Source organism: Theropithecus gelada, chromosome 11 (assembly GCF_003255815.1).
Source record: "Theropithecus gelada isolate Dixy chromosome 11, Tgel_1.0, whole genome shotgun sequence".
NCBI classification, from domain to species: Eukaryota; Metazoa; Chordata; class Mammalia; order Primates; family Cercopithecidae; genus Theropithecus; species Theropithecus gelada.
In genome coordinates, this window is record NC_037679.1 from 72,050,861 (window position 1) to 72,062,214 (window position 11,354).

The 11,354-nt window shown below is 49.5% G+C and overlaps 1 protein-coding gene across 1 annotated transcript in view; it reads left to right on the forward strand.

The window, feature by feature from the left end:
- OAS3 (2'-5'-oligoadenylate synthetase 3) overlaps positions 1–11,354 on the forward strand; it is a 28,561-nt gene extending 17,207 nt beyond the window's left edge. The window contains exons 9-16 of the mRNA XM_025401132.1: positions 792–1,042; positions 1,453–1,597; positions 2,372–2,545; positions 3,874–4,159; positions 5,544–5,719; positions 6,061–6,299; positions 7,730–7,877; positions 8,084–11,354. Coding sequence (XP_025256917.1) covers positions 792–1,042; positions 1,453–1,597; positions 2,372–2,545; positions 3,874–4,159; positions 5,544–5,719; positions 6,061–6,299; positions 7,730–7,877; positions 8,084–8,095 — 1,431 coding nt within the window. The 3' untranslated portion in view covers positions 8,096–11,354. The remainder of the gene's footprint in view (positions 1–791; positions 1,043–1,452; positions 1,598–2,371; positions 2,546–3,873; positions 4,160–5,543; positions 5,720–6,060; positions 6,300–7,729; positions 7,878–8,083) is intronic.

Genomic DNA, 11,354 nt, shown 5'->3' on the forward strand with positions numbered 1-11,354 from the left:
CTATTACAGCTTACTGCAGCCTCAACCTTCTGGGCTCAAGCAATCCTCCTGCCTCAGCCCCCCAAGTAGCTAAGACTACAGGCATGCACTACTACACCTGGCTGACTTTTGTACTTTTTGTAGAGACAGGAGTCTTACCATGTTGCCCAGGTTAGTCTCTAACTTCTGAGCTCAAGTAATCCACCCACCTTGGCCTCCCAAAGTGCTGGAATTACAGGTGTGAGCCTCCGCGCCCCAGCCTTGCTACCTCTTTTGAGTTGCACTAAATTCTGAGCATCCTTCGGAGTTCCCTTACTAAGTACTTCTCTGAATTCTGACTTGCATTCATGCATCCCTATATTCAACAAACATCTATCGAGCACCTGCTATTACTAACTCTTGTGATGGACACTGGGATACCAAGATGGATACATTGCAGCCTCTATTCCTGTACAACCACCCTATGTTATGTGATTAATGTTAAAATATTCCTAAAGGCTGGTGATGGATGGATTCGTCAATGCTTCCATCTTCAATTAGAGTTACACACTCAAGATGTTTCAAATTTCCAAATTCCTTGAGGCAAGACACTGGGCAAAAGCCACATCTGAGCTCTCAGTCTCACTGTATGACCTTAGACAAGTCACTACCCTCCTCTGAACCTCAGTTTACCCACCTGTAAAATGAGAAGCATCAGCAAGTTTCTATTCTTTCTGCACTTCTGTTTTCTATATTCCCTTCCTGTCCCAAGTGCTTATGGCCACACTCGGCTCACATCCACTAATCACTCATCTTGGCCTTGGGTGACACAGGTTGCGGCTCAGAACAAAAGAAAACGGCCAGCCCCTGCCTCTCTGCCCCCAGCCTATGCCCTGGAGCTCCTCACCATCTTCGCCTGGGAGCAGGGCTGCTGGAAGGACTGTTTCGACATGGCCCAAGGCTTCCGGACAGTGCTAGGGCTCGTGCAGCAGCATCAGCAGCTCTGTGTCTACTGGACGGTCAACTACAGCACTGAGGACCCAGCCATGAGAATGCACCTTCTTGGCCAGCTTCGAAAACCCAGGTGAAGACCCGCTTCCCTTTGCCTGGCTTAATTATGCTTCTCCTCCCCACCGTCACCCTGGAGTCAGTCATCCAGGAGGGGTCCAAGGTAGGGTTTGGGGTGGGAATCCCACTCCTCACTCTGCTTCCCTCTGGACTCTTTGCTGAGGAAATGTGGACATAAGGAGTCCCAAAAGAAACCAGGGCCAGTTTTATTAGCATGATAAAATAGTATTTCTCGGTTGAAGGGGCCACCCAATAGCTTTCCAACCAAGGCAGCCAATTGAGACTGCTTCTGCATTTGGGCAAGACTGAGCCAACCCTGAGGTCCTGACACTCTTTCCAGCCCTCACACCCCTTTTCAGCCTTTCCACCCACCTCCTCTTTCACTGACTCCCACCTTCCCCACCCACCCTCTTGCTGTGCCCCCAGACCTCTGGTCCTGGATCCCGCTGATCCCACCTGGAACGTGGGCCAGGGTAGCTGGGAGCTGTTGGCCCAGGAAGCAGCAGTGCTGGGGATGCAGGCCTGCTTTCTGAGTAGAGATGGGACATCTATGCCGCCCTGGGATGTGATGGTAAGACAGAGGGTCCTGGGGGGCAGGGGGCCCTGCCCCTGCCTTCTAGTCAGGTTCCCTTAACCTGCCGGTGCACCCATCCCCCGCTGCTAGGAGTGTTGGTTCCTGACAACTCATAACCACCCCTTCTCTGGAGACTTGCCTTCCGTGAAATGCACAGATTGCTACGTCCCAGCCAGTGCCTGAGTGACACGGGGTTACAAAAGGCCCAACTTTGTCTCCAGGCGGAACCGACTCTGATACAATTCACGGTCCAGCGCTCCCTGTGGGATCAGGCAAACACTTGTCTCTGGCTGAGCACCCAGCTTTGCTGAGACTCTCCTCCGCCCTCTGCTGCTGCCCTTGTTCCACTTCTCCTCCAAGCACTGCCCCAATTAATCATATCCACAAGAATTCCCACTGTGGGCCCTGCTTCTAGGAAAACTGAGACATAAGTCACTTGCAGCTCCCAAAAGGACATGATTTTATCACTTTTACTATTTTGCAGCAGGGTCTCATACCCAGCGTTTAATACTCAAGACAAGCCATTGAGACTCGGGCTTCATTATTGCACTCATTTAAACATGGGGAAACTGAGACGGTCTATTGATGCTAGAACCAAAATTCAATCTCAGGTCCTTCTGATGCTACCTCAGAACCTACCCACCAGCTGAGAAGGAAAGAGGGACATGGGAGACGGTGGGAGTCTTGTCCTCAGAGGACATCAAGGGGCAGGGCTTGGGTGAGCACTGGGAGTCCCGTCTCAAGCTGGCCCTGCCTGGATTCTCTCTGCAGCCAGCCCTCCTTTACCAAACCCCAGCTGGAGACCTCGACAAATTCATCAGTGAATTTCTCCAGCCCAACCGCCAGTTCCTGGCCCAGGTGAACAAGGCTGTTGATACCATCTGTTCATTTCTGAAGGAAAACTGCTTCCGGAATTCTCCCATCAAAGTGATCAAGGTGGTCAAGGTGAGTCCTCAGAGAGCTGTAGGCAAGCAATGTCCTGCAAGCTGGTGATCTCTCCCAGCCCAGGGCCAGGCCTGACCCACTTCCGCCCTCGTAGCAACCAGCAAAAAGCCAGGCATAGAGAAAGAGCCAGAAAGTGATCATGGGGGGATGGCAGAGAGAGGGCCCAGATATGTTCAACAAGTCTTTTTTGGTTGCTAGTGACACCCAACTCGAAAGAGGCAGCAAAGGAATGTATTGACTGATGTAACTGGAAAGTCTGGGGGTAGGGCTGCTTACAGGCATAGCCAGATACGGGAGACCAGGCAGCATCCTCAGGACTCAGTTTTTCTCTCCAGTTCTTGGTTTTGCTTTTTAATGTCTTGGATAGGCCCTTAACATATGGTGGCCTTTGGCAGCTCTAAGCTTCCAGAAAGGGGAATTTGTTTTTTCTTAAAATTCAAATAAAAGTCTTGGAATTGAGTCTCATTGGCCTGCCTTGGGTAACCTATCAACCCCCAAACTAATTACTGGGGCTAGGGAGACATGATGCTCTGGATGGCCAAGACCGGGTCACACGGTGCAGTGGCCCTTGCCTAGACCTCATGGGCTGAGTGTGGGGTAGGGGTGGTCCCTCCATAGAACACCAGGATGCTGATCCCAGGTGGAAAGGACACTGGGGGTATACAAAAGGTCACACTGTCCATGGCACTGGATACAGCCTTAGTCCACAGTTGGAGAGACAAGTGAGACCTGGATCGGCTCAGAAAGAGTGTTAGCATAAAGTCAACCAGTGAACAGTGCCAGGGATGCTGGTTTGCTGTGTGACCATAGGCATGTACCTTCCCTTCTCTGATCCTCACCTTCCTGATTTCTAACACTTGAGGAGAGTGGCTTGGCTCACTGGTTCTCAACCCTGGCTTCCCTGGCTTGACCTTGGAATCACAGTTTTTAAAAAATATGCTGATGCCCAAGCCCCAACCCAGGAAAACTTAAATCACAGTCCTGTGGGGTGGGAGCCAGCCGTTGGTCATTTGTAAAAGCCTTCCAGGTGCAGACAGGCTTGGGAGCTTCCAGCCCAAAAAAACAACCAACAAACAAAACACTTCTCAAATCCTCTCCAGTCACAAAACATGATGGAGTGAGAAATTTTGCATTTGTTGAAGGGTTTAAACTTACCTCCTGCACACTTCTTTTTCTTACAGTCATACCAGATTAAAGATGTAACAGAGAGGTTAGGTGACTTGTCAAAGGTCACACAGTAGGTTTTCTAACTCATAGTCCAGAACTCACAGGCAAAAGGATGCCAAGCCATGCTTCAAGGGTTGAGCCACCTGCCATGTCCTCTCCAGGGTGGCTCTTCGGCCAAAGGCACAGCTCTGCGAGGCCGCTCAGACGCCGACCTCGTGGTGTTCCTCAGCTGCTTCAGCCAGTTCACTGAGCAGGGGAACAAGCGGGCCGAGATTATATCTGAGATCCGAGCCCAGCTGGAGGCATGTCAACGGGAGCAGCAGTTCGAGGTCAAGTTTGAAGTCTCCAAATGGGAGAATCCCCGTGTGCTGAGCTTCTCACTGACATCCCAGACGATGCTGGACCAGAGTGTGGACTTTGACGTGCTGCCAGCCTTTGACGCCCTAGGTGAGGTGCCCTGGCATAGACCTGAGAGGGGAAAATACAGAGGCAGGCCTGCCATGCACAGTTGTAGAGGTTGCACAGTGCACAACCAGGCCACATCTGTTCCCATCATTGCAGGCACTGTAGTTGCGTATGTTCATCACAACTTTCCTGCAAAGTATCTAAAGAAGAGAGCACCTTTTTCTAATTTGCACAGGCACTCTGTGGGCTAACAGTGGCCTCAAGCTGGGTTCTAGTCCCAGCAATTCCACCAATATGCTGGATGACCTTGAACAAGGGACTTCCCCATCCTGAGCCCTAGTGTCTTTATCTCACATCTGACAGTAAGGACACTGATGTTTCTTGCACATTCCAAGCTTTGCGTGGTTTGTGTGCCATCCACCTTCTCCACCTGCTGCAGATCTGTTCATTCAGTTCATTCAATACATGCATCTACTCTGTGCCCAGTGCTCTTTCAGGGACCAGAAATAAAGCCTTGAACAAAATAGACACAACTCTCTTCATATCTCTTCAACTCTCAGTTTGGTTAGCAGTTTTCAGAGTGAGAAAATCCCTTGTATCTGAATTGATTTAGTTTCTGAGTTTGAGGGAGCAGGTAGCCAAGGGAGGGAATCATGCAGAATTTTGTTTTAAGAGACAGGGTCTTACTTTATCACCCAGCCTGGAGTGCAGTGGCGTGATCATGACTCAATGCAGCTTCGAACTCCTGGGCTCAAGTGATCCTCCTGCCCCAGCCTCCTGAGAAGCTGGGACTACAGGTGCATACCACTACACCTGGTTAATTTATAGAATTTTTTGTAGAGATGGAGATCTCACTGTGTTGCCCAGGCTGATCTGAAACTCCTGGCTTCACATGATCCTCCAGCAGTGGCCTTCCAGAGTGCTGGGATTACAGACGTAAGCCACTGCACCCAGCCCAGAAATTTATCTGAATCTATTCAGTTCCTCAGTTCAGAGAGTGAGAATTTGGATATTAAGGAATGCCTTTAAGTGCAATGTAACCAGAATGGTGATGTCAACTCCATACGTAGCTCTGTTACCTGCAGGAGGTTGTAAGACTGAGGCCTCCCCTCCCCCAGTTAGAAAGATAAGCAAGTATTAGAGAGGTGTTAAAGACAGACTAGCTCCCAGCTGAGACTTTTTCCAAGATAGGTAAGCAGATGGTTTGAAAGGGAGCAGAAAAGGGAGTAAGACTGTCACCAGGGATTTAACGTGGGTCATGCCACATCTGTGTTCCACCTAAAAACACCCTGTGGCCTCCCAGTGGATCCCAGACCACCCTTAGGAAAACACCCAAGAGGTAGGAGATCTCAGAAGTCCTTTCTAAGTTGGCCCCATTGGGACACCGTGGGAACCAGAGTGATGGTAACCATCTCCCCACCTCCAGGCCAGCTGGTCTCTGGCTCCAGGCCCAGCTCTCAAGTCTACGTCGACCTCATCCACAGCTACAGCAATGCAGGCGAGTACTCCACCTGCTTCACAGAGCTACAGCGGGACTTCATCATCTCTCGCCCTACCAAGCTGAAGAGCCTGATCCGTCTGGTGAAGCACTGGTACCAGCAGGTTCGGCACATGGATGGGCCACCTTCCCCAGCAGCCCCAGGCTCTGCCTCTGGAGCACTTTCCTGGGAGGAGGCAGGGCCCAGCCCTGGCCAGGAACCTGGGTTGGTGGAGCAGAGCAGAAAGAGTGCTGTATCTCAGCTGTGGGACCTTAGTTTTCTTATCTGTAAGATGGGGGTGATAAAACTATGTTGCAGGATATGATGGGATAATGCATAGCAAGGCATCTGGCACATGTAGTGCTCAATAAAAGTTTTGGGGTTGCTTTGTCAAGTCCAGAATAGTCCCTTCTGTACCTCATCAGTGCCAATATAAACCAACACATCTTTGTCCTCGTTCTCCAGTGTCACAAGATCTCCGAGGGGAGAGGCTCCCTACCCCCAAAGCATGGGCTGGAACTCCTGACTGTGTACGCCTGGGAGCAGGGCGGGAAGGACCCCCAGTTCAACATGGCTGAGGGCTTCCGCACGGTCCTGGAGCTGGTCACCCAGTATCGCCAGCTCTGTGTCTACTGGACCATCAACTACAACACCGAGGACAAGACTGTTGGAGATTTCCTGAAACAGCAGCTTCAAAAGCCCAGGTTTGGGTCTACCCGCAATGTTCCGGAATTTCAGACCTGGGATCACTCACTCTCCCCATTTTCTAGATTGCAGAGCAGAGACAGGAAAACACTCTTCCTGGAACTGATTCCTTTCTAGAAGTTATATTCTTAGGACCTGAGGGACTAGCAGTCAATTTTCTGGTCACCCAGGAATAGGGTTGCCAGATAAAATGCAAGACCTCAAGTTAAAATTTGAGTTTCAGATAAACAATGAATAACTTCTTAGTGTAAGTATACCCAATGCCATATATGAGACATAATTATGCTTAAAAATTATTCACTGTTTATCTGAAAATCAAATTTTACTGGGCATCCTGGTTTGGTGGTTGTTGTTGTTTGTCTGTTTATTTTTGTCGCCCAGGCTGGAGTGCAATGGTGTGATCTTGGCTCACTGCAACCTCCGCCTCCTGGGTTCAAGCAATTCTTCTTCCTTAGCCTCCTGAGTAGCTGGGACCACAGGCACACACCACCATGGCCAGCTAATTTTTGTATTTTTAGTAGAGACAGGGGTTTCACCATGTTGGCCAGGCTGGTCTCGAACTCCTGGCCTCAAGTGACCTGCCCGCCTTGGCCTCCCAAAGTTCCAGGATTACAGGCATGAGCCACTGTGCCCAGCCTTGTATTTGCATTTGTTAAATCTGACCACCCTACCTGTGAACCCACCCAGGTGCCATAAGCATGTTTCATTCTTTGGGATTTTGCCTACCTTGGAAATGGGTACAGAGGTAACAGAGATGCTTTTGCAAACTCAGGATGCATCTCCAGTCAGTGGGTAGTGGCTGCTTAGAATGATGTGTGGAAAAAGCTTCTGAGGTTGTAATTTGACGCAGCTGGAAAGAGCAGGCTAACCAACTAGTGGTGAACAAAGGTTGAGCATCCCAAATGCAAAAATTCAAAATCTGAAAATGCCCCAGAATTTGAAGCTTTTTGACCACCAAAAAAAAATGCTCAAGGAAAATGCTCATTGGAGCATTTTGGATTTTCAAATTAGGGATTCTTAACTGGTAAGCGAAGAGTCCAAAATCTGAAAAAATTCGAAATCCAAAACACTTCTGGTCCCAAGCATTTTAGATAAGAGATACTCAACCTGTATCACGGATGCAGGAAGGGAAAGCTGTGGAACCAGTGCTGTGATTGATTAACAATGCCTCCCCTGAATAAGGAAGGGGTAAGCGGTAGCACTGTGGTTGGTTAGTAATGTTTGCCTGAATACAGAATGGCAAAGTGGCCATGTGTGTCTTATTTTCTATACCTGCCCTGTAGTGTGTGCTGGGAGCGCTGAGGAATCTCTGAGCCTGGCCCTAGCCCCTGCAAAGTGTTAGGTGAAAAGGGAAAATAGTCCAATCGGTGCCACAGGTGGACACTGAGATGTTGCCAGGAATAAGACTGACCCTGGGTGGGAATTACAGGCCTATCATCCTGGATCCGGCTGACCCGACAGGCAACCTGGGCCACAGTGCCCGCTGGGACCTGCTGGCCAAGGAAGCTGCAGCCTGCATGTCTGCCCTGTGCTGCGTGGGACGGAATGGCATCCCCATCCAGCCATGGCCAGTGAAGGTGAGAGATCTGTGGTGTCAAAGGAAGTACCCTTTGCGGGTGAGTGGGGAGCGTGGCCAGGGGAGGGACATGACTCCTCCTAAATGGGCAGGACCCAGTGATGGCCCCAGGTGTGCCCCTGTGCTTCCATTTTCCCATCTGGCTATGTGGTCTCAGCTTCTGCAGAAAGGATGGGGTTACCAACATCTCCTATAATACTTCCCTAGGCTGCTGTGTGAAGTCAAGAAAATCAGTGGTCCTACTGGATGAAGAGAAGATGGACACCAGCCCTCAGCATAAGGAAATTCAGGGTCCCCTGCCAGATGAGAGAGATTGTGTGTATGTGTGTATGTGTGTGTGTGTGTGTACCCATGTATGCATGTGTGTGTTTTAGTGAATCTGCTCTCCCAGCTCACACACTCCCCTGCTTCCCATGACTTGCACAGTAGGATCCAGACTCCATGGTTTGACACCAGCCTGCATTTGCAGCTTCTCTATCACTACCTTGACTCTATCCTGCTTCCCACGACCACTGCTGCTTCCCACCCAGCTGAGAATGCCCCCTCCTCCCTGACTCCTCTCTGCCCATGCAAATTAGCTCACATCCTTCCTCCTGCTACAATCCAACCCTTCCTCCCACTGGCCCCTCCTTCTTCCCAAATCTAAATACTTTATATAGGGATGGCAGAGAGTTTCCATCTCATTTGTCTGCCACAGCCATTTGGTACTGGCTACCTGGAGCCTTATCTTCTGAAGGGTTTTAAAGAATGGCCAATTAGCTGAGAAGAATTATCTAATCAATTAGTGATGTCTGCCATGGATGCAGTAGAGGAAAGTGGTGGTACAAGTGCCGTGATTGATTAGCAATGTCTGCACTGGATGCAGAAAAGAGAAGGTGCTCATAGGTTTACAGTGTATGTCTGGGCTCTTGAGGAGCCCTCTGAGCTCAGTTGCTAGCAGGAGAGTATGCCCATATTGGCTTACTTTGTCTGCCACAGACACAGACAGAGGGAGTTGGGACATGCATGCTATTGGGACCTTCTTATTGGACAACTAATTGGATGCCTCTTCATGGGAGGCCTCCTTTTCTTCACCTGTTATGCTGCACTCCTCCCTAGTTTACACATCTTGATGCTGTGGCTCAGTTTGCCTTCTTGAATTTTTATTGCATTCCTGTTTTCTCTCCTAACATGCTGAGATTCTGCATCCCTGGAGCCTAAACCTGAGCCAGTGGCCAAACAGCCATGCTCAGCCTTTTTCTCTCTGCCCTCCAGAGCAAGGCCCACCAGGTCCATCCAGGAGGCTCTCCTCACCTCAAGTCCAACAACAGTGTCCACACTAGTCAAGGTTCAGCCCAGAAAACAGAAAACACTCCAGGAATCTTAGGCAGAAAGGATTTTACCTAAATCACTGGAAAGGCTGGAGGAGCAGAAGGCAGAGGTCACCACTGGACTATTGGTTTCAAGATTAGACCACTGTAGCCGAATCAGAGGTCAGAGAGCCACCACTGCTGCTGCTAATGCCACCACTGCCCCTGCCATCACTGCCTCACATGCACAAAACTGGAGTCGAAACCTAGGTTAGATTCCTGCAACCACAAACATCCATCAGGGATGGCCAGCTGCCAGAGCTGCAGGAAGACAGATCCCACCACCCTTTCTTAGCAGAATCTAAATTACAGCCAGAACTCTGGCTGCAGAGGAGTCTGAGACATGTATGATTGAATGGGTTCCAAGTGCCAAGGGGCGGAGTCCCCAGCAGATGCATCCTGGCCGTCTGTTGGGTGGATGAGGGAGTGGGTCTATCTCAGAGGAAGGAACAGGAAACAAAGAAAGGAAGCCACTGAACATCCCTTCTCTGCCCCACGGGAGTGTCTTAGACAGCCTGACTCTCAACAAACCACTGTTAAAACTTACCTGCTAAGAATGCTAGATTGAATGGGATGGAAAGAGCCTTCCCTCGTTATTGTCATTCTTGGAGAGAGGAGAGCGACCAAGGGCAGCTCCTCTGATTCACCTAGAGCCTGTTCTCTGCCCTGCTTGGCTCAGCCTACAGAGATTAGAGTCGGTGAAGGGACAGAGGACAGGGCTTCTAATACCTGTGCCATAGTGACGGCCTCCATCCCTGTCCCCCGTCTTGGTGCTGAACCAATGCTAAGGGCACCTTCTTAGACTCACCTCATTGATACTGCCTAGTAATCCAAGGCTAGAACTCTCAGGACCCCAACCTCCACCTCTTGGATTGGCCCTGGCTGCTGCCACACACACATCCAAGAGCTCAGGGTCAGCTCTAGTGGGCAGCAGCGACCTGCTCTGCCAAGTTGTCCAGCAGCAGAGTGGCCCTGGCCTGGGCGTCGCAAGCCAGTGATGCTCCTGAGTAGACCAGGTGGCGGGTCGCAGTTGGGTGCCTTCCATTCTCACCACACAGACTCTGGGCCTCCCCGTAAAATGGCTCCAGAACTAGGGTAATTATGAGATGGTGGGAACCAGGGCAGCTCAGGTGCATGATACAAGGAGTGGTTGTCATCTGGGCAGGGCAGAGAGGAGGCCTTGCTGATCTGAAAAGGGGTGTATTTCATTCCAGGCTCTCAGTCTTTGGCAATGGCCACCTTGGTGTTGGCATATTGGCCCCACTGGAACTTTTGGGGGCTTCCCGGTCTAGCCACACCCTTGGGTAGAAAGACTTGACTACATAAAGATGTCAGTTCTCCCTGAGTTGATTGATAGACTTGTCACCCTAAAAACACCCACATATGCTTTTCTATGGAACCAGATAAGTTGACACTGAAGTTCTTATGGAAAAATACACAAACAATAGCTAGGAAAACACGGGAAAAGAAGAGTGCTGAGCAGGGCCTAGTCTTAGCCAATATTAAAACACACTATGAAGCCTCTGATATTTAAACAGCATAGCGCTGGTACGTAAATAAACAGACCAGTGCATTGGGTGACTCTCTCCAAGACTCTGGGGAAAAAAGTAATAAAAAGCTAAATGCAATCAATCAGCAATTGAAAGCTAAGTGAGAGAGCCAGACGGCCTCCTTGGTGGTGAAAGAGGCTTGCATTTCTTGCAGCCAGAAGGCAGAGAAAGTGAAGATCAAGTCCAGAACCGAATCCTAAGAAATGCAGGACTCCAAAGAAATTGGTGTGTGCGTGTGTGTGTTTAATTTTTAAAAAGTTTTTATTGAGATATAAGTCAATACCATAAAGCTCTCACCCTTTTAAAGTGTACAATTCAGTGGTGTGAGTATATTCGTAAGATTTATATTTGGTGTCTATTCATAAAACTTATATTCAGCATATTCATAACTAGAGCCATATCACAGATGCATTCATCATAGTAATTCCAGACATTTTCATCACCCTAAAAGGAAACCCTGAAACCCATTAGCAGTCATTCCCCATTCCTCCAACCCATTCTCTCCCTAATCCCTAGAAACCGCCAATCTGCTGTGTATTTCATCTATTGCAAATATTTCATATAAATGGCATGATACAA